The sequence below is a fragment of the Lissotriton vulgaris genome, chromosome 6 (assembly GCF_964263255.1).
Source record: "Lissotriton vulgaris chromosome 6, aLisVul1.2, whole genome shotgun sequence".
Classification (NCBI taxonomy): domain Eukaryota; kingdom Metazoa; phylum Chordata; class Amphibia; order Caudata; family Salamandridae; genus Lissotriton; species Lissotriton vulgaris.
The window spans coordinates 650,792,402-650,816,405 of record NC_141694.1 but is presented as its reverse complement, the minus strand read 5'-3'; the positions used below and the strand labels follow the sequence as shown (position 1 = coordinate 650,816,405).

General features: G+C 45.0%; 1 protein-coding gene across 5 annotated transcripts in view; it reads left to right on the top strand.

Annotated features, from left to right (window-relative positions):
* ANKRD6 (ankyrin repeat domain 6) overlaps positions 1-24,004 on the top strand; it is an 857,509-nt gene that overhangs the window by 708,925 nt on the left and 124,580 nt on the right. For 4 of the 5 annotated variants that reach the window (XM_086926652.1, XM_086926650.1, XM_086926649.1 and 1 more), the window contains 2 exons: positions 4,496-4,594; positions 17,611-17,709. In XM_086926652.1, the coding sequence (XP_086782778.1) occupies positions 4,496-4,594; positions 17,611-17,709 (198 nt within the window). The remainder of the gene's footprint in view (positions 1-4,495; positions 4,595-17,610; positions 17,710-24,004) is intronic. The other variant, XM_086926653.1, reaches the window with a different exon arrangement.

Here is a 24,004-nt window from a genome sequence, read left to right as displayed (position 1 = left end):
AGGTCTAGCCTCGAAAACAGATCTGAAGCCATGGTAGATGACACTGCTGTTTCTATATGGACTCTCTAGAGGACCCCAGCAGTATCCCACAAAAAGGCACATGACAAGAACTCATGGAACAATTTACTCAGCACATTTTAGTTATCTCATTCCTGTAAGTGACTTACACCTAGGCCCAAGGTTTCCTTCATAGTCACTCACTTTTCCTACTCAATCCTTATACCTGGGCTGAACTTTTAGTTTCTTTGTGGGTAGCAGCATTCACTAACTTACATCCAGCTTTCATACAAAAGATGGTTGTGATTGTCTAAAGGTAACCCTAACAGCAGGTACAGCAAAGGTATTAACAATCAGTATTCCACATGCACTTGTTCCAATTTTAACAGAAGCCTCTAGTCTTATTTTACTCAGTGACAAGAAGACATTACAGAGGGGTGCAGTTACTGCACCCCAAATGTAATAAAAGTATTCCGCTAGCCCAAACTTCAGAAAGTGGCAGATGGTGGTACCCCTCAAGATTATGAGTTGAGGGAACCAAAGTAGTAACTGCCCTGCCCAAACATACATCCAAGGTGGTCATAGGGAGAGCCATAGCAACAGCTTTAGAGGTTTATCAGGATTATAAACCTTCACACTGAGCAAAAAAGAACAAATTAGAGGAATCTGATGGGCAAAGGTAACAAGTATTGCCAAAGCCAATGGGCTTGGTGCTGACAGGCTGGTGTAGTAGTTATTATTTTACATTTTATATTTAAAGCATATGCCATAAACATGAAAAAGAAGAAAAAAACACATGTAGTGCCCTAATCGATGTGACCATATGTGTGAAATAAAAGATTATTAAGCCAATAAATGACTCATCACATGTCATTGTAAAAGAACTGTATGTATGTTTCCTAACTGGCTGGTACATTTATACAAGAGGTGCAGAAAACCTTTATAGTTTTTAAAGGTCGTGACAGGTAACTATGATTATTAATGCAATAATATGTATTATTGGCTTTGAGTTACTGTATCCTGAAAACATAGCTTGAAATGCAATTATAACTGAACAAAATAAACAAGTATTTTAAAGTCTTACCTTTATTATGCAAGTGTCAATGGATTGGTTTTGTCAATGCTTGTTTGTAAAGCATTGATGTAAAAAGTAATAGAAAAAGTCTAAATTTTAGAGGAAAAGGAAAGTATATTTTAAGACTTCTCAGAATTAAACATTACATTTATTATTTTCAGCCATATTAACACCTTAGCTGCTTCGCAAATATCCCTCCCCAGTGCTGCGCTGTCCATTGGAACTAGTGCTTAATGGACGTCCAATGGTCGTGCGCAGCACTGGGGAGGTAGCACTCGTGACGACCGTTGGCCGTCAGCAGCGCTTAAGAGGTTTAATGGCATGGTTTATTTTTCAAATTTCCATGCAGGAAACTCTGATGAGAATTTATTAAGCCAACTGCACGTGATCCATCTTAGAATAACACAGATGACTTGTTGCAAGTACTTAAAAGAATATAGCAACTGTCTGAGGAAGTGCCCGAATTTAAAGTAAAATGCTTACAAAATCTGTTCCCCATGACTAGGAACTGGAGCAAATGCTCTTGCCATTTAGTGGACTGCAGCAGCCCAGGGAGCAAATTTTTATGCCTCCCTTGGAAGACGTATTTTCGCAGTCAGTTTCAGTACACCTTCTGCCTCAAACACAGACTGAGTGAGTGCAGTAGCCTGCACCCCAGAGCCCTAAATACTTCCTATCTGTGCTGAGACTTGGGCTTTTTAGGTCTCGCTAGCGAATGCAGCGCAACTGCTTTGCTTGCTGAGACTCTATTGTTGTCGCTTTCCTTCGCGAAGGGAGACAAACTATGTGCCTGCCTGGACAGGCGATGGGCATGCGCATGGCATCTCCTCTCTGGCGTCTCCTTTGTAGTGATAGGAGCTTTCATGTGTGCTTGATTTATTAGCGCTTGTTATTGTGAAGACTTGGAGACACTGGAGCAGAGAGCGCGAGAGGAAATGCCGGGTCATGTTTTACAGAGGATAGGGTTGCGCAGAGTTATCAGCCAGGAGAAACCTTGTCTGCCACACTGGGCTATTGTTGGCACTGCCTTGCAGATGTTTCTGTGCAAGTTGTTGATATTTCACTTGGTTTTGGCCAGGTTTACAGCATGCATGTTCTTGGTGCCCTCGGAAAACGGACCTCATTTCACAGTCGTGAAATCGTCACATTATTTACTTTTTATTGAAATCCAGTTTCATATCCTATTCTCAATCGTACTCCTACCCCTACCCCACCCGCGCCATTCCACTCTAATGCCTATAATAGGCCAGAGCTAGTGAGTGCTATGTTTGTTTGTAGTCAGTGATGTAACCTAAATTGATTGGGCCCTTGAGATTCACCTAGGTCATAGATAATCATAGGCTAAATGGGGCCCTCATGAAGGGTGGTACCAGGGCGCTTTAAAGAGTCTGCAGGGGTCGGCGGAGAAGCAAACAAGACTCTATCATGATTAAATCTCATCCTCAAGTGCTAAATCTTCCAAGGACGTTTTGCCATGTACCCGGTTTTATATAGCGAGTAATGCAGGTGTAGGCACACTTTCATTTGTTCCTGGTTTTGGTGTGTACAAGCGTCAAGGCCCACAAAGTTATACTGAAGATCGCACTGTTTGGCCAAGTGAGGATACCCCGGTTATAGTTGCGGCCTCCCAGGTCCGCCGTGAACAAGAGGAAACGACCAGGAGACTGTTACCGGGTGGCGTTAAATCCTTAATGCGGTCACAGACTTCTTTAATAGGAATCTTGTTTAAATATAACTGTGTTTAAATTGCATGCCTGCGGCATACCTGTGAGCTATGCCCACTGTGCTGCACACCGTCAGGGAACCTGTCCTGTGTGACTGACGTGCCTCTCTGAAGTGTCACATTGACTCCCAAGGGCGGCACGCCTCTTTCTCTCCTATTTCAAGCAGCCACTCAAAGATGCATTGACAAAGCCAATAGTCCTGCCTTGTTGTAGGAATGATGTTCTTGTTTGTAACATCTAGAAGGCAGATGACAAACGAAAACCAACTTGAGAAAGTCTGCTCTCGAGTGAGACCTGACAAGTATTTACCTATTACTTTGCTTTTAGTGATGGGCTAGGAGGGGTGGGAACAACACGGAGAACATAGGGGACAAGTTTATGAGGGGCAAGCAACACTTAGGGGAGAAAGGAATAAAAACACATGCACTGCCTTTGGGTGCTCTTTGAAAAAGAAAAAATAGTTCCCTAAGTTAATCAATGGAAGGATACAAGTTATAAGGACGCTTTGTTCCTCGAGAGTGACAAGCGCATGAAAAGGAAGGAATGTCATAGAATAAGTGCACGCAAATTATATTGACAGGAAAGCCAACAAATAGTAACGAAAGGGCTGACTCACAGTAGACTGTAAGTAATGGTATTGTGCACAATAGGCCTTCTAACAACAGACAACTAAAAGCTGTCTGGTGAGACCTAAAAAGGATGAAGTATGGAAAGTATGGAAAGAAAATAAAAATGCCTAGTAGTTTTGACACTCCCGCCCTGGCACTGAAGTGCACTTCTTTTTAACCAGATATGCACAGGTCATCAGGCAAAGTGCCTAAATCTCATTACAGGAAAGTCAGTGGTCTAAGTGGGCTGGCCGTTACCCCATGTTGTGGTGGGTGGAAGCAAAATATGAATGACAGTTAGACAGACCAGTAGATGAAGAGAGATGATCCAAACCCTTAGGTATGTATGTCAGAATTTTTTATGGTTTTTTTTATTACACAAAGCTGGAAAATAGCGAAAACGGTTACTAGGCTGGCCTAAAAATGGAGGGGATGAAACGGGTGGTATAATTGGCCTTAAGCTTCCGTCCTTACATGAGTGTGTCAAACATATTTAGCTGCAACAATTCTGCTACAAAGAAATCCCTTATGGCAATAAAAATGTTAAATAATTTAAGTATTTTATTAAAGTACGTTTATTTGAATTCTTAACATCTATAATGTATCTTCTTCATGGCGAATTTTTTACTTTAAGAAGAATTGTTTAAAACGATTAAATTTAACACATTAAAAAGAATCTTAAATATCTCACGTGTTTTGTGGCTGCTTTGTCTGATTGGTTCGCTCCTTAAAGTAGAACACAAGCCTTTGCTAAGGCGTGCACCACAGAAGAAGAGACGTAAGCCGCAACAAATGCAGTGTTTCAAATTTGGGGACTTTGAACCCCATGCCTTCTATAGGTATATTGTGCTCGCACTGGGATCAAATGTAAGGGGGAGAAGAAATTTCACCAACAGCTTACTTTTTGGGAGATTGAAATGGTACTAGATGGAAGAAGATTGTATATGGCCTACTTACTAAGACAATGCTTGATTTGTAAGACAAAAAGATGAACGTGGAGCTAAAACCTGTTTTGAATGTATGCTTTGAATATCTTAAATATGAATATTGTAGCAGAATTACTTTAGTAATATTTTTCTGTGGTCCACAAGGCAGGAAATACTCCACTTCACTTGGCTTGCCAAAATGGCCATTCTCAGAGTACCCGGGTCCTGCTACTTGGAGGTTCTCGGGCAGACATAAAAAATAATGTGAGTACTAAACAAGTCATGTTTTTAGTAAATGTATTAAGGGTCTGGTTTCTCTGTGGTCTTCATGTTCATTTTCGGTTTGTATGTTCTTATTTTTTTTAATTTCCTACAGTGCTGTAACAGGAGTGCTTTTGTAAGTACAACAGGCAGAGCAATGGTGTGTTTTTCTAGTCAAGATTATTTGTTGCGACATGTATATGATGGATTTATGATTTTTAGAGATGGGTCAGTATTCTCTAGGGATTTCTACAGAGATTTGCTCATGGAAAAAGTAGTTATTCGAGGGTCGATTGTCAGAGATGCTACTATGTGTATTGTATTTTCTCAAGCACATCCGTAGATGAAAGGGTACAAACTCGTTCTGTATCTCCTTATATGGCGCCTATCCTGGAATGTTACATTTAAAAAATGCTAAAATGTGTGTGAAAATGCATTTTAAGAAAAGAGCAGCCCAGCTGCAAATTGCAGCTGCCATGCCTGCAAAATAAAAAGACCGGGGAGATAGGTAGTCAGCAACGGTGAGCGGGTAGAAAGAAATCCAAATGCCGCCACATGAAGATAGCAAGGGGGGAGGGGCATCAGTGGAGTAACTGGCTAGGTTGGTGTGGACATGGGATTAAAAAAGAATGTGAAATAAAACCAAAAAGTCAAACATGTCGGGTTGGGGGACAGCACAGCTGAGGAGTTTGGGCTTGAGAAATACGCTTTCAAACATGCAGACTGGGAGGGGTGGGGAATGCAAATGGAGGTGCAACAAGAAGAGCAAGGGGATTAGAATGGAGAAGCACAGGAGCGAGAACGGAAGAACATACATGCACTCCAATGAGGCGCTGCAAACAAAAGAAACCGTAGTTCCCTGAATGTAAACAATGGAGAGATACAAGTTTTGCAATCAAAGATAATGAACCAATGCTCCTTTAGAGGGAGAAGCACAAGCAGAGGAAGGAAAGGCATTGAATAAGCAAGCAAGCAAATAAGTGGCAAAGAAGACCACCAATAATAAGCAATGGCTGGTCCTAAGCCCATTGTAACTATTAGCAGTGTCCGCCATAGGCTTTTGTCAACAAAGAACTAGTAGTTGTCTGTAGGTGAGACCTAAAAAGAAAATCTTCTCCAACAGTAAGTGAAAATGTGTAATTGTTGACTTGGTGATGCTATGCGTGTTTTAAAACTCAAACAAACAAAGGCTCCCCTTGCTTTCAGTGGGGCTGTGCAGTTAATAACTTTGAAAGATTTCCACAGGGAATTTATTAATACATGACTACGTCGATATCAAGATCTTTCAAACAACTGTTAGGAGATTGGATTTTTTTTTAAAGCTACTAGGTTGTTGTTTATCTTCTGTATGTTGGATGGAAATAGGTTAGTTATTTTCATCTCTAAAATCCTCTGTGTGGATAAAAAAGTTAAATATGTTTTATATTTGTTTTTTTCTAAATAAATCTTTTAATAAATACTAAGAGCGTTATATCGTTTTTTTAAAAAAAATTTTTTATTGCAAAATCAAATAGCATCATCATCAACTTACACATATATGCCTACAACCCTGAGGCCGGCTTGTAGTATGGATTAAATGTAAACAATGCGGAGATTTCGGAACCTCGTCCGGTTGTAGAGGTAGCATCAGTTATCAAAATGATCAAATATGTGGAGCGAATGAGTTTACAGTAAAAATACAATTTGCTTTTTGTGTTTTTTGTTTTCATAATGAACGTAAACTAAAAGAAACTGCACACATGAATCCGCACGACAATAAGTTAGTCTTAGCGTGTTATCTAGCATCATAGTTGTCATGTGAGGGACCAGCTGTGTAAATCTCTCAAGAACCCATCCCGCCCGCATCTCCCCCTGTCAAATCCCACTGCTACATGACCAACCCCGTTCCCTCCATGCAAATAGCCCACCATTTGGCCTCGGCCCCCATTCAGTGTTCTTCTTCATCATCAGAACCTTCAAGATCCTCTTCCGTCAACGGCTCACAAATATCCCCCCCATAGGAATTCCACGGTTGCCAGACAACATTCCATTTGCGCGGGTTATCTCTTAATTTGTAGAATGCTCTTTCTGTCAACATAAGCATGTCCATGTTTCTGATCCACTGTGCCAGTGTGGGGAGGTCTGCCGATCCCCATTTCTGTGCGATATCTCGTTTGGCTGTGACAAGCCCTATCGTGGTCCACACCCTTTCATAGAAGGTAAGATCTGTAGGCCCCCACACATTCAGTAAACATACCCGCGGGTCCAGTGTGAGTGAGGTGTGGAGTGTCTGTGCAATGGTACGTAGAACCCGCTGCCAATAACTAACAACACATGGGCACTCCCACAGCGTGTGTATAAACGTGCCCTCTACCCTGCAGCCCCTGAGACAATATGGGTGGTCCGCTCTTTGCAGTTTGTGTAGTGTTGTTCGGGTGTAATAAATCCTATGTAAAATTTTTAACTGCACCAAACGGAATTTGGACGATATACCTGCCTCACGTGGAGACGCCATGGCTGCGTTCCAGTCGGACTCGTCTAGATCTCCAACATCAGTCATCCACTTGTCTTTTAGCTTCTCTAGTGGGTCAGGTAAATTATTGATTAATTTGCGATACGTTAGTGAGGTTGCGCCTTCCTGTATGAAATCTGTGAGCAGACGGTCCTCCAGCGGGGAGGATTCCGGTGGGGACGTGTCTGATGGGATTGCTGCCTGTAGGGCATGTCTGATCTGTATGTATCTGTATAGCTCGTTATCCCCAATTCATACTGTTCCTGAAGGGTCGCAAACAAAACCACTCCATCTCTAGTCCACATGTCTCCCACAGTTGATATCCCAATGTTGTCCCATTGGGTAAAGCCCTTAGTGCGTCGCAGATGACCCAGTGCCTTGGTGTCCCACAAAGGTGTAAGTTTTGTGATGATCCCATCCCAATGTAACTTCGCTTGTGCCTTGTACCACAGTTGAACGATGTGTTTAGTGGGCCCTATGAGTTTTGCCGCAGTGCCTCGATGATATAGTGGTGCCAGCAAACTGTTCGTGTCCAGTTGTGCCCTGTCTGCTTTGAATGCTGGATCGTCCTGCGGGGCGTGCACCCACTGATTAAGAATCTTGAGTTGGGCTGCCCAATAATACAAGTGCATATTGGGCAGTGCAATGCCTCCATCGTAACAGCTCCTATTTAGCTTTGTGTGCGAGATCCGAGCTGGCCGGTTCCCTCAGAGCAGACTCGTGATCTGTGCCGTTATTCTTTGTAGGAAGCTGTCCGGTATCAAGCGTGGGGCGTTCTCAAGAACGTATAAAAAGCGCGGCAGGGCCATCATTTTAAATAATGCTGCCCTGCCCAGCAATGTCAGTGGGAGTTCTTTCCAGTGTTGCACATCGTTACGGAGTCGGAGCAAGGGAGGCTGCAAGTTGAGCCGCGCGAACTCCGCCTCATCACGAGTGATATGGATTCCCAGATATTTAAAGGAAGAGGGAGCTATCTCCAGCGGACAGGAATCTGGCAGTGGCGGGAGTGGCCCCTTAAGCTCAAAAAGTATCGATTTCGCCCAATTGATGGTATAACCGGATACTCGCCCATGTGAATTACAAAGTGCTAGGAGGTTAGGAAGGCTGTTTTCTAGGTCAGTAAAGTATATTAACATATCGTCCGGGTAAAGGGACACTCTGTCTTCCCACTGTGGGTCCCATTGGATCCCCTTCAGGAGCTGCGTAGTGCGGATAGTGACTGCTAGCGGTTCCAGAACCAGAGCGAAGAGGAGGGGTGAGAGTGGGCATCCCTGTCGTGTGCCACGTCCTAAACGTATGGCTCGAGAAATGTGGCCATTAGCTACTACCCTGGCCATGGGGTCTTTATAAAGCATCCGTATCCAGGAAATAAATACTGGACCAAAGCCCATACGTGTGAGCACCGCGAAGAGGTAGTTCCACTCCACCAAGTCGAACGCCATCTTGGCGTCTAATGATAGGATCGCTGCCGGTTCCTGCAACATTGGGAGTCTCGCCACAACTCTGTGTACCCTGCGAAGGTTTAAGGCCGTGCTTCGATGCGGCATGAAACCGGATTGATCCGGATGAATCAGTTGACTTAAGCACGGCATAAGACTGTTTGCCAGCACTTTAGCTATTATTTTGGCCTCCGGGTTCAGGAGGGAAATTGGCCTATACGATTTACAGTCGCTCGGCGGTTTACCCGGTTTCGGTATAGCAACGATAGTCGCCCTCCGTTGATCCGGTGGCAATGTTCCCTTCAACCTACTCTCCTCGTACATCTGGAGAAGGGGCATACTTAGAGATTCAGACATAATTTTAAACCACTCAAAGGGCACCCCATTGGGGCCCAGAGCCTTACCCGAATGAAGGGAGTTAATGGCCAATTGGATTTCGTCGATAGTCAAGGGGGCATCGATATCCTTCGCTGCCTCGTCCGTCAGTTTTGGCAGGGGCACACATTCGAGGGCGTTCCGGGCCTCATCTTCTGTCACCACTATCGTTGGAGTGTATACGTCATGAAAGTGATCAGCCAGGACTTCCACTATGTCACCCGGTTAGGTGTGGACAATGCCACATGAGTCTGTAAGTTGTAATATGTTCCTACCCCCCCCCCCTTTGTTTCTTATCCAGCCAGGCCAGGAGTTTGCTAGCTTTATCCCCTATATCATAGACCCTGTGTTTAGTCGCGGCGATGTCCGCCAACGTCACACGTCTCAAGTGGTCCGTGAGGCGGCGCTGGTGTATCTGTAGGTCATGAAGTGTGTCCTCCGATGGGTCTGCCATATGGGCAGTGTTGGCTCTCTCAAGGCCCAGCTCCAAGTCTAATGCTTCCTTCCTGTGTGCTTTCTTGTGTTTCATTATTATTGCGATAGCCTGACCCCTGAACACAATATGGAGGGGGAGTCCACCGAGGACCGGTTCTCCTCAAAGTAGAGCCGGGTCACTTTCTTCAGATCTTTACTTATCTGTGGGGCTTTAAGATACCCCGGAAAAATCGGATATACCCTCTTGTGTGTGGTACCTGCGCTAGTGATGGTCAGGGTGACCGGTGAGTGGTCCGAGATGCCTCTCGGCTGTATCTTTGCCTCGCCAATGTTAAGGAGACCGTTACCCAGTGTGAAAAAGTAATCTATCCTTAAAAGACTATTGTGGATTGCTGAGTAATAGGAGTATTGTTGCTGATCTGGGTGTAGTGTACGCCATACATCCACTAAACCCTGTGCGTCCAAAAAGGTCTGCAACCTGCTGGGGCCATCTGTATGTGTTCGTGCGGGGAATCGGTCGAGGGTGTCCGTGAGTGTCATATTGAAGTCCCCACCTATAAGCAAATCCCCTTCAGGGAGATCCAGCAGGAATTTGCCGAGGTCCGGCAGAGCTACTGAATGTAATGCCGGCGGAATATATACGGAGACCACATTTAACAGTTTACCCTCCCACTGGCCATGCACTGCCGCGAAGCGGCCTTGATCATCTACTAATGTGGATTTCACTATGTATTGGGAGGATTTTGTTAGCAAACTACCTGTGCCACGTGACCCTGAGGTAAACTCCGCGTGTGCTATCATACGGTATCCCCTCCTATCCAGAGCCCGTGTGGCCGCCCCCAACAAGTGTGTCTCCTGCAGAAGAACTAGGGCGGGTCCCTGTCTCTTAATGCCCTGCAACACCAGGCCCCTCTTGATCTTGTCTCCTAGGCCCCTAACGTTCCATGACATGACGTGCAACGGGGCCGGTGTGGTGTGGTTATCTATCCTAGCCATAGGAAAATACGGTGGGTAGTCGTGAGGCCTCCTTGCCATGAGTGAAATGGTGTACGGAGACGAGTGCAGGGCAGATGGGACTCCTTCCAGCCTTCCATCAACTTGCTGTCCCCATGATATATGATGCTTCCAAAATACTGAAACATACTAATAAACATGTGTGTGTGCAAAACAAAAACTCGCAGGACCAAGTGGTCCTGAATTGTAAACAGTCCTGAACCCCTACCCACCCCCCTCCCTGCCCCCCTGCTACACGGACTCCAAACTGCCCGCCCCCCCAACTGAGCAGAGTGCATATCCCATCCCCAAAACAGTGTACTTGCGCGTTGGGGTGAGGGACTCTCCGCTGCCGGCAGTCTCTCATTCACACCCTCGGAGGTCCATCACCCAGTGTCCAATGGCGGGAAGTGCGTGTACAGCACTATATGTCTAATAAAGCACACAAGTCTGGAGATTACTGTTCCTCATTGTCCTCTTGGCCGCCATCTGCTCCCAAGGATTCGCTGCTCTCTGGGCCCTCTCCCGAAGCCTGGGAATCCGGATGTTGTCCCGTATTTCGGCCCTTCTTGGGTCGGTTGGTTCGCCGCGGGTGGTGTCCCGTCTCCATCCCTCCAGCCAGTCCTGCACTGCCTCTGGGTTGTCGAAGAACCAAGTTTTGTTTTCCGCTACTACCCTAAGACTCGCAGGGAAGAGCATGGAGTACAGTAGTTCTCGTGTCCTCAGCTCCTTTTTAACCTCGAAGAAGGTTCTTCGCCTACGTGCGACATCCGCCGTATAATCGGGGAAGAAGGCGATGGTGGAGTTCTGAAGTTTAATAGGAGGAGATGTCCTGGCCGCCTGCAAGATGGCGTCCCGGTCGCGGAAATTGAACAAGCGGGCTACTATGGGCCGCGGAGTCGCCCCTGGTTTCGGCTGGCCTCCCGGCACGCAGTGGCCTCTTTCCACGGAGAAAAAGGTGGACAAGCCCTTCGGTTTAAGTTCATCCGTGATTAAGCTCTCCACAAACAAGTCCATGGCTTTTATTCCTTCCGACTCCGGCACCCCAATAATACGGATGTTGTTCCGCCTAGAACGCCCTTCTTGCTCATCAAGCTTCTCACGCAGCATTTTATTGTCCTGCGCCATCTTCCCCATTGCCTGTTGAAGTTCGGAGACATCCTCCACTAGGGATTTTGTAACCACCTCCATGTCTTTAACCTTCTCTGACATTTTGTGGAGATCGGCTCTAAGCAAAGTGACATCCGTGGAGATCGAACCCACTGCCGTCTGTAGTTGAGCCAAAGCATGCATCACATCATCCAACGTCGCCTTCTTTCCTCCCAGGGTATCTGCAGTTTTGCCCCCCGTATCTTTCCCCGTTACTGGGGAGGCAGTTGGTTTGTCGGAGGTATATCGTTCAATGCGGGTCTGTGTGGCGCCGCCCTTGGGACCTTTCCCCGCCATGCTTTTAGGTTTCGTGCTTCTCGTGCCTCTCCGCTCCAGGTTGTCCGGAGTGACGTACTCACTCTCCCGAATCAGATGAATTCGTGTGCGGTGCTCAGGCCCTGGCAGGGTGTTCCGTAGGGCGAAGAGTGCCAGTAGTCACTAAGTGCGCAGTGACTTCTTTTGGCCTAGAAAATGGCGGCTGCCCTCCACCTTCTTAGGATCCCTCACGCTTATGGCCGCCGATCCGACTTCAAGTAGGGCTGGGGAACCGGCGATAGCGCTATATTCTGTCACACTTCTTTGATCCGTAGGCAGCGCCCAATCTGGCTACGCGAAGGTCGCGTGTTCGGCCGTCCTGTGCGGCTTGCGGGCACTTCCGGTCCTGATCCCCCGGATCAACCGCACTTCCTGCCGGGCCACTCGGCCAGGGAAAGACCCGGGCTCAGGAGGTTGAAGTAGGCCAAATCGCAGCCGCAACGTAACTCGGTCTCCAGACGTCGGATTTGAACGCCGCTTCTCGCTGCTTACACCGCCCGGTCCTGGGCTCCGGTACCCTCCTGTAGGGCTTGAAAATTGTGACGGATTATGTGTCGGATAGACGAAGAGGCCGCTTCAGCTGCGGAGCTCGTCCCTTATGCTGCCGCCATGATCGGCTGCTAGCCACGCCCCCCCTCACGTTATATCATTTTTGCGTAGTGGTGTGCTGGTCTAATAGAGTGATAGCAGTAGGTGCACGTCATGAGTGATGCCTTATAGAAAACAGTAGACACTTCCCATTAGGCAAATTATTATTCACATAAGTGCACCATTATTGGGACTAAAAATGTCCATAGACTGCAGTATGAGGTTGAAGTGTCAAAAGCCATGTGAATCTGTTTAGTGCTAGGAGGCACTCTCCAGGACAAACCTAGGCCCTTCGTAATAGTATCTGTACGAGTATTAGAACCAGCAGCTGATCGCCTTAACCCATGCATACGACATAAAGATGAACAATGCACCTGACTAGGCTTTTAATAAAATGCACGTCGTTTTTTTCCAGCCACTGTCCTTAGGCAAAGACATAATTAACCTCTTCTACCTTAGCCCAATAGTCCATTTCCCTCCACAACTCAGAGATAGTGTGGTTTGCACTCCACTGTGTAGCAGTATCTCATTGGCCAATTAACATTCATCTTGCAATTAATGTACGACTGTGTCTTGAGTCCCTGAGTTCCTCCATAATCCACAGGATGGCAAATTTCACATCTGGTGCGATTGCTTGTGCTGTGATTCTCCCTAGTATAGTATGTATTTGTCCCCGAGATAGACTAATGAGAGGGCATACCAAACTTGTGTGAAAATATGGTCCTACCTTGGTTTTACAACTAACGCAGTAGGACTCATGATTCTGGCTTACTTTTCACTAGTATTTTGGGTGTTGTACACCCTATGGAAGTATTTAAGTTGTATGATGTGCAGCCGTGATTAAATTGCTAGGGAGCGTTAAGCCACTTTTACCTCTGTCCTTTCCTCCCCTGCTAACTTTTCTAAGTCCGCTTTCCACCTAGGTTCAGAAAGCAAAAAAATGGAAGGTGCACACAATTAGAGTCAGTAGAGATAGTGCTTTAAAGTATCTTCTTCTTTATTCAAGAGTATTCATGGAACATAGGCACAGCTGTGCCTATGTTCCATGAATACTCTTGAATAAAGAAGAAGATACTTTAAAGCACTATCTCTACTGACTCTAATTGTGTGCACCTTCCATTTTTTGCTTTCTGTATCTCAGTGATCCATACACCCAACGGCAGCGGGTGTAGGAAGAAGTTTGCACCATCTAAAATTAAGAACTAAATGATCCATATTGCTTGACCTGGTCTGCTGCCTTGGTCTTTTGAGTTTTTCCACCTAGGTTGTAGCACAGCTAGAAGATTTTGAGTATTAAATATTACTGACCTATACCTTCTGGATATCCTCTTGTTGCCCATTCCTTCCATTGTCACTTTATGTTCCGATGGGTTTAACACGGGATAGGTGTTGGGCTAGTTACATGCACCACTAAGGCATGTATTTACTGTAGCTTGCTAAAGAACTGAGATGTATGCAGGGAGGACTCTTGCCGGAGATATTTATAGGAGTTAATGAGGTCACTCTCCCAAAGGCATCTGAGCCTCAAGATTACGCTCAGGCCACGTGTTCTTAACACATTCAGCCATTATGCTCGGCCCAGCCAGGGGATTTAAGAGTGGGCTTTCCCTCCCTTTTTATCCATTTACATGCATGGTGCTAGCACTGTTTTGGGATTTTGGTGACCTCAAGTAGGGTGCATAGAGTAGACACTTGATTGCCTATGTTCAGCACTCCGTGGTGTTCCAGAAGGTATTTTTTTTGTCTAGTAACAGGGTTGTTTATTGGGAGTATTTGGGACACCCAGTAGTAAATTCTAATATCAGGGATGTCCAGTGCTACATCCTTTGGCAGTTGCATGTGTTTATGGAAAGTGATCCTAGGCACACCACTGTTCCTTAGATATTGCTTCGGGAGGTTTGAACGTTTGTGAAGAAGCTAGGAGGGCTCACTTACAGGTAGTTTTGTAGAATGTATATGAATATTGGTAAGGAAGACATCTTGAATCGTGCTCCTCTGCTCATTATTTTCAACAGGAGCTTCCCCATGATTCCATGTCTTTCTGGGTCTGCACTAGTAGCGGGGTGGTTGTCAACTCCCAAATGATATGTGGATCATGTGATCTAAACATGACAACCTGCTGTGTGGTGGGTTTCAGAATGTTTGCTGTTAAGTGGGACATAGATGGACTTATCCCAATTTACTTTGAGTCCAGAGGCCTTTCCATATATTTGCAAAATGTGCATCACCAGTCGCATCGAGAGTTTGGCTCTCAGTATGAAGAGTCACATGTCATCGCCATTAAGGAAAGCATCGTCTTTGCACCTAAACCTACCTGACCAGGTAAATCCCTATATCTTTGCATCTCTTCTAATCAACCAAAGCCATTTTGAGTTGCAATGGTATGCTCCAAAATGACTACTTCTGCAATTTGGAATGAACCTCCATGGTGAGTAGAGAGATTAAGGTGCTTTGAAGCTTTTTATTCTTTAAAGACCTATAATGTAACCACAGCTTGGAGCCAGGAACTGTTCTTCGATTAACGCTTGTGGTTTACGTTGTACTTGATCTCTTGGGCTATAGTATATCTGTACAGTATCCTCTACGAAAATAAATCCCAATGGAAGAACTGTCAGACATCTGCTGCCTGTTTGGTCTTCTTTACTTATTCTTTTTAACTCAGAAGATGTTATAATGATTATACAGTCAATTGAACCCTATATACTGTTAAACCCAAGCAGTGACCAGACCCTTTTGAATTATTTCAATGAAAGTAATGTATGTGTAAAACTCCCTAACAGTATCTTTATGTCCTGAATAAGGCTTCCAAGTACCATTGGTGATGCTGAAATAATTGTCAGCTCCTCAACTTCAGACTGTACACCAAACTGTTATCTACTGCATTTTGGAAATGTATTGCGGAATGCTGTGTTTAAATAAGCCACAAGCAGCCAGATTCATCATTGTAAAATCGGCTCGCAAAGGGCCGGATTCTGAGAATCCGGCCCTTTGCGAGCGCAATTTTTGCATTTGGGATTCATCATCCCAAATGCAAAAATCGCAAATTGCGAAATCGCTAAATTGCGAGGAATTGCATTTAAGGAATCTCCATTTGAGATTCCTTAAATGCAATTCATGAACCATTTTTGAATTGCGAAATCGCTATTTTTGGCCGCTATTTACCGTGAAGTCTGACTTCGTGGTAAATAGCGAAAACTTTGAAAAATGCACTTTAGTGCATTTTTCAAGTTGTATGTTACACACACACATGTCCTTTGGACATGTGTGTGCGCAACATCAGTCTACATTTACATTTCAGGGGTGTTACAGGGTGTCCTTTGGACACCCCTGGCACCCTTGAAATCGCATCCTTATTTGCGATTAGCAAATTGCTAATCGCAAATAAGGAATGACTCCCCATGCATTTCTATGGGCCTCTTTTGAGCTGCAATGGTATGCTCCAAAATGACTACTTCTGCAATTTGGAATGAACCTCCATGGTGAGTAGAGAGATTAAGGTGCTTTGAAGCTTTTTATTCTTTAAAGACCTATAATGTAACCACAGCTTGGAGCCAGGAACTGTTCTTCGATTAACGCTTGTGGTTTACGTTGTACTTGATCTCTTGGGCTATAGTATATCTGTACAGTATCCTCTACGAAAATAAATCCCAATGGAAGAACTGTCAGACATCTGCTGTCTGTTTGGTCTTCTTTACTTATTCTTTTTAACTCAGAAGATGTTATAATGATTATACAGTCAATTGAACCCTATATACTGTTAAACCCAAGCAGTGACCAGACCCTTTTGAATTATTTCAATGAAAGTAATGTATGTGTAAAACTCACTAACAGTATCTTTATGTCCTGAATAAGGCTTCCAAGTACCATTGGTGATGCTGAAATAATTGTCAGCTCCTCAACTTCAGACTGTACACCAAACTGTTATCTACTGCATTTTGGAAATGTATTGCGGAATGCTGTGTTTAAATAAGCCACAAGCAGCCAGATTCATCATTGTAAAATCGGCTCGCAAAGGGCCGGATTCTGAGAATCTGGCCCTTTGCGAGCGCAATTTTTGCATTTGGGATTCATCATCCCAAATGCAAAAATCGCAAATTGCGAAATCGCTAAATTGCGAGGAATTGCATTTAAGGAATCTCTATTTGAGATTCCTTAAACGCAATTCATGAACAATTTTTGAATTGCGAAATCGCTATTTTTGGCCGCTATTTACCGTGAAGTCTGACTTCGTGGTAAATAGCGAAAACTTTGAAAAATGCACTTTAGTGCATTTTTCAAGTTGTATGTTACACACACACATGTCCTTTGGACATGTGTGTGCGCAACATCAGTCTACATTTACATTTCAGGGGTGTTACAGGGTGTCCTTTGGACACCCCTGGCACCCTTGAAATCGCATCCTTATTTGCGATTAGCAAATTGCTAATCGCAAATAAGGAATGACTCCCCATGCATTTCTATGGGCCTAGGCCCATAGGAATGCATAGGGAGTCATTCCTTATTTGCGATTAGCAATTTGCTAATCGCAAATAAGGAAGCTGTAGAAATCGCAAATAATATTGCGATTTCTACATGAATCACGTTTTGCGAGTCATTAATAGCGATTCCTTAATAATCGCTATTAAGGACTCGCAATTCGGGACATTGATGAATCTGGCTGATATTTACTTAATATTACCTATTAATGGAAGATACATATTTTTTAGTAAAAGCCGTCACTTGTCATGTGCATCTACTCTCTGTGAATTCTGAACACCAAGAGACACATTTTAATGTCTCAATAATTGTAAACAAAAATATTTTTAATCAATCTTTTGCTTCTTTATGGACATCTACAGTATCACCAAAGAGGATTTCAGGTATGAAAGGAAATAACCTTTCCTTTTATACAATCAACAGAAGCCCAAGCAAATAATCCATCATAGAATCACTGCCCTGTCAGTTGCATATGGACAGCAATAAATGCAATACAAATCGTTGAGAAAAATGTGTGGTGGCTATGAAGATAAGTAAAGGTGGTCATTTGAAAACATCTTATTAGGCAGAAACTTAGTAGTGCTGAAACCCCCTGCTATTACCCTCGAAATTACTAAAACTGTCATGAAGGTCATAGGTCAGTAAGAGAACAATTATAAGAAACTTTTGGTTGACCAGCAGCCTGTTTGTTCATTCAGCATGTTCATGTTTTCTGTTGAAGGTGCCATTCTTCATGTCATGTTTGTTTTTGTTTGCAGGCAGGAGATTCTTGTTTGCACATTGCCTCTCGTTACAATCACTTGTCCATCATTAGGGTGCTCCTGAATGCTTTCTGTTCTGTCAACGGAAAGAACCAGGTCAGTGCATGTTCCCTACAGCAGTGCATCCTTCTGAGCAAGCACACTATCCAAGCCTCGCTTTCCCAGCCAGGGCAGAGGCATCATCGAAAGTGACGATGCAGGTAGTTTTGGAGGACTTTACTAAGACACACACATCCGCCTATTTAAGCTGCGCTGCCTTTAAATGAAGGGGTTATTCCTGCACCAGACCTTTTTGAAGGCTGTGCTGAAATGCAAAATCTAAAATATTTTTATTAAACCGCACGCTTCCAGCCTCTTTGTTTTTCTGAGAGTGGTGCGTGGCTGACACTGCTTTTTCACTGTCCAGTGTTCTGCTAAGAAGGACGCACATGCTGTTTTACCATCTGCTCGCAGTGTTTCTTTTTAGGATTTCCAGAGTTACATCTTTCTTTCCAGTTGTATAATGTGTTATTTTGTATTACTTCATTGGTCCATATTCCTTTCACGCATTCCTTGTTTTAGCCATAACTATTTGATGTGTGGAACTCAGGCTGGGAAGAATGAAGGGCGCCCGCCATTTTAGAAGAGTGACAAGATGACAGGAGATGCATGGGCTGTTAGCAAAAGGAAGAAGAAACAGTGCATGTTGTGGGCATTATTTTAAGTTGCATTGCATATAGCTAATAAATGCATATTGTTCCTTTGGGCCGCTCTACTTTAGCATAAAATATCTTGAAAGAAAGTTTTTTACTTTATGCATATCCGTGTTTCACTAATATGGCACTAAGTGTAACATGCATTTTACACTTACCATTATCATACATCACCACATATTTTGCGGTCCATTATTTAAGGTTTCTTTTAATAAGTGAATAATAAGTGATTGATAAAGCGCCTGATTACACCGACACAGTGTGTCCCCGCGCTGAGACCTAGGACCTCAGAGAAAGTTGATCGTTGTTTAGGTATCAAGAGGAAGGTAGTGACAGTGACAGGATTTAGGAGGAACAGAATAACCAGGTTTTTAATAAGCTTCTGAAGATTTTTTCAGATAGTTCTGCTCTTAGACCGGATTGGGAGAGAGTTCCAGATTTTAGAAGCCAGAAAGGAGAAGGAGCAAGCCCCTAGTCTGGCCTTGTGTGCCTTAGGCACTCTGGCTAGTTTCCCTGTGGAGGATTTGAGATCACGAAAAGGGACATAAGGTTGGATCAAGGAGCGAAGATATTTAGGACCGTGCCGATGAATTCTACGACATAAGGGCATAGCTTTGAAGTTGGTTCTTTTTCCTACTGGGAGACAGTGAAGTTGGGTTAGAGCTGCTGAGGCGGAAGATCTTCTAGGAAAATTGAGTACTAGTCGAGCTGCTGCCTTTTTCTACTTCTACTCTTTAAAGTGTATTCAAATTGCCCTTAGTAGCTTCCAGGTACAGGATGTTACAATAGTCCAGCTGAGAAGTTATAAGAACATGAACAATGGTTTTCCGTGATTCCAGGAGGATTAAATCCTGGATTTTCCTTAGGCATTTCAAAGTGCCATAACATTTACTAGCAGTGCTGCTGATCTGATTTCCGTAGGTGAGTTTGGAATCAAACCACAATACTAGGTTTTTAGGCCTCGCTTGAGCCAGCGCATGGGCTGTCTGAGAGACATTTAGTGTGTGGGCTTTAAAAAGCCAGACCACAGCTTTTTGGCTTGCATAGAGCGTGCGGTTACGAGCACAATGACGAGCAGAGGCGCCATCTAGCTTTCTTCTCTCGTCATGGTGCGCACACATCGCACACCACTCGCCAGCCTGCTTTCACTTTTGGCATCGTGCGCGCGCGCACCACTTGCGTGCTTTTTAAAAAATTTCTTTTACGGCCCGCGCACTCACAACCCGTGCTTGTTTTCGCGCACACAACTCCCGGTCGCGGCCTCACATCTTGCTTGTTTTATTCAAGGCTCTTGTACATCAAAGCACCCATAATGTGCGCAGCTGACAGCCTTGTGGCAGATATCACAGAAACACCTGAAATGCTACACGTTGTCTCCATGTGTCTCCATTCTAGTGCTGATGACACCCACTTTGGATAAATTGTGTACTCTGGAGAGATACCGCAGTGTTGCCCGTGAATTCAGACACCCTTGTGTAATTTGTATACCCTTTCTCGGAAAAATTAACTTGTGGCGGACAAAAATAGATCAAGAAGGCCCGGTACTCTGCTTGACACTAAGCTTACGTCATCAAGCAAACTGAAACCAAGAATTGGAGCCACCATGGCAGCACTGCCATATGATCATAATGTGTCCGAGTAAACGGAGGGCAGCTAAAAGAAACAACGAACAACCTTTTTACTCTTTTACAGATAAAAGTCCAAATACAGGAAAACAACTGAGCAATAATTCAACTTTTTACTTCATGACAGACCACAACAATAACAAATTACAGAATCTTAGTGTAAATACCAGCTAATGTGTGTGGTTTGATAATGCATAGGACACTGGCAGATAAGAGCACATTTGAGACCTCACAATTGCCTGGCTGCTTGACCCTACAATGTAAAGGATGGAGAAAGAAACTATTCTCTGCGGAAGAAACATGTTCTTTAAATTCTAATGTTCATAACATCCCATCAGTGGCCTTTTAGTCCGTTGTAACATTGATATTTTCAACAAGGTCAAACCTGTGGGTTTCAGTTGGCTGCACAGGGAAGTGAGCAGAAGCCATCATGTACTCTTGCCCATTTGAGCACCATAAACATTACTCCTTTTAAAAAGTGTGAGGAAAAATACCAAGTCAGATAAAAGACAAGCATTGGCATAGGCTATAGGTCTCGCCTTTGGGACCTTATAAGTGTTTAGCCATGCAACGGTTAATATTGTTGCACCAAGGATATTGTGCTGCATAACTAAATACTTATAAGGTCCCAAAAGCAAGACCTATTGGCTATGCCAATGCTTGTTGAGTTTGTGTTTGGGTTCCGGGAGCTAGGGTCAATAATTTCTGCTATTCTTTATTCTTTCCTCCATTTTAATTCACCCTTAGCTCCATCAGGAAGAACTGTGTGAGATCCAGTCCTTCAAATTGAATAATAATCGTGTTAACATGTCGTTAGGCCTGGATTAACCATGCAGCTGTTTTCAAGACCTTTTACTTACAAGAACCATAGTGTGGGCTTTCGGCCATCCCCCTTCATCCATTGGTTTATTTTGGTTATCCTCTTTCTGCCACTGGGTTGAGGCATTGTAAGTAATGTATTACTTCAGCCCCAAGAGTGTTTCTCTCTCACTGTTATGCTATTTTTGGTTAGAATGTATCCTGCTGCCTCTTATTGAATGCTGAAAAGCACACTGACCCACCACACATTTGTCTCATTCAGTTTTACAAAGAAAGCAATCTTTTTTTGCTGCAGCAGATATTTTAAATGATTTTGTCATGACTCGAGGAGAACTTGGTCACCACCATCAACATAAATCACAACTTGTGGTAGACATCCCCGGTTCTCAAACCCAGCCTGGAGATTATAGGCTCCACTTCCTCAGAGCCTGAACAGGGAGAGGAAAGGGACAAAGGTGCTATGTCCTCCTCCCTCAATGCCGCCCCGTACACCAAGATGCCGCAGAGTGGTGAGTACTACGACACAGACTCCCTGGACCCACAAACGGCCACACACCGAGGCAGAGCACAGCACCCATTGAGGTTGGGCATCTAGGCCTGTGCACAAGCCACAACCTAGAGATGCGCCACCGCCCTAGATCTCCGGTTAACACTAGTCAAGGCCTCAGAGCCGAGATGGCAACCATCTAAGATGCTCAAACCCCATCGGCCTTTGAATCTGAAGACACACTAGGGGGTGCCAAGGGGCCGAAACCCGCTTTGAAGCCTAAGGCCTTGTTGGTGCCTCAGCCATGCTCAGTATTGAAAACTCTGTTGGCCCAGAAACCAACTTCAGTGGCTGACTCAGACAGGCCCATCCTTGAGGAACTTCAGGAAAAGCTTGATGAGAGACAAAATACTATGGTCATCCACCCATGGATGGGAAACATTTCTATCGGCCTGAGTGCTGTGGTGCCCAAGAAATGCAGACTTGCAATGCCAGGTCTGTCTATAGGACCCTGGTTCCCTACCCCAAAAAGGCACTCATTGACAGGGCACCAACCCTCCACCTCAATCGAAACCTGCACTACTGCCACCCCAGCTGCGGCTCCCCACAAAGGCGGAGGAGTGTCGTCCCCCAGGAAAAAAGGCTCTGAAGGTGTGGGTGGGGCTACCCACAGGGCAGGGAGAGGAGTGGTGAGCACTTTCTAAGTGTGCCTAATGGTTTGGCTGGCCGTCTTGGGCCAGCCAAACAGTCATGCACACTTAGCATGTTCTCCACCAGGCCGTAATGCACAGCCTGGGTGGAGAACATGCACAGGGTCCCACTGCCTGTCTGAGCGCTGAATCACGGCGCTCAGACCAATCACGACGCTGCTGTCAAGGTGACAGTAGGATCATGATTGGCTAGGGGAGTCTGTTTCCAGCTGGTTTGAAGAGGACAGGCGGCCGGCAATGCTGGTAAGTGAATTTTAATTTTTTTCTCAAACTCCCCCGTGCCTTCCCTACCCCACCACTACTGCCTCGTAGTTGCTGCTAGTGTGTCACCACAACGTCTCCCCCAGCTCCCCTCAAAGGTCACTATTGTCCTTTTCTGACACAGGTAGTCCCAGACACTATTCCCTTACAGAGGTCTTCAAAATTCCCCTCTATTCACAACTCACTGACAACCCATCTGAAGACTGACCGAGAACTTCCAAGGGACCCCAATTTTGAACTTGTCCTAGACAGGGTGTATCCCCCCTACGATACTACTGCCTACTACGGGGTCATTCAACACGCAGCTGCCTACTACAAAGTAAACATGCACACCACTTCTAAAGATGATGAATTCCTAGTAGAGACACTCTCCAGGATGGAGCGTTGGAAGTATAAAACTTCTACCTTTCACCCCTTGTACATTAGATGTCATGTCCCCCTTAGCTTCCCTAGTGGTTTCCTCTGCCCACAAGAAAGTACCAGCACAGGCCAACGGTGACATCTTGCCTTTGGATGAAGAGAGCAAGCAGATTAACTTAACAGATAAGAGCCAAGATATCCTCTGATGGGTGGATTCTGTCCATCATGGAGCACAGCTTCTGCCTCGATTTCACCTCAACCCCACCAAATATCCCACCCAGAAAACACACCTTCATCCAGGAACACTAGTGCCTTCTTCGAGAGGAGGTTCAGGAACTCATGCTCAAGGGAGGTATAGAGCCAGTACCATTACAGCAAGGCATGTACTCTCTATACTTTCCCCAAAAGTGATGAACCCCTAAAACCCATACTAGGCCTTAGGCCTCTCAACAAGTACATCCTATCAGAACACTTCCACATGACTACTCTGCAGGATGTCATTCCACTGCTGAGGTAAGGCAACTTCATGAAGGCACCTGATCAGAAGAAAACCTACTTCCGTATACCAACCCTCACCCCTCACCATTGCTACCTCTGCTTCGTGGTAAGTACCAACATTATCTGTGCAAGGTTTTTGCTGTTCGGAGTCACTATAGGCCCATGGGTGTTTGACTGATGAAGAGCTCAGGGAAGTAGAACTGCCTGGTGTTCACCCAGACCACAATTTCCCTTTTTTAACAGGCTGAGATGCACCACCTATGCCAGCAAAGCCCAACCCTAGACTCTTCAGATTCAGCCCTTGCAAGAGGCCATTCGCCTCTCAGTTGAAGGCAATGTCTATGCCAGCCAACCCAGAATACAGGCTTTCCGGCAGCTACTGCTCCCTTTTCAGCTAAATTGTCACCTAACAGTCTGAACGGTGATGCATCTCCTAGGTATGATGGCCTCAAGCATAGCCATAGTCCCTCATGCCAGACTGCACATACTTTCTCTCGAGAAGTTTCTATCAGCACTATGGTCGCAGGCATAGGGCCACTGGGAGCACCTATCGCACACTGCAGTGGTGGAAATGAAACAACCTGTTGTGGGGCTGGCTCTTCATGGACCCAATTCCTTGTGTAGCCATGACCAGGGACGCTTCACTTTCAGGTTGGGGAGTGCATCTCTGATACGTAACAGTTCAGGGTTTGTTGTCACCACAACAATGGGTCCTCCATATCTATCACAGTGCTTCCTTCAGGTCGTCATCCAGCATAAAGAACATGATCTCCTCTACAGAAGCAAGGCAGCACTCGCTCACTGCAATTTTCAGCTCTAGCGTAAAGTATTTGGCATTGGATGATTCACCATTGGATACACCTCCTGGCAGAGTACCATCCAGGAATGGACAACGACTTTGTCAACCTGCTCAGCAGGATGCAGTAACAAGTCCATGAG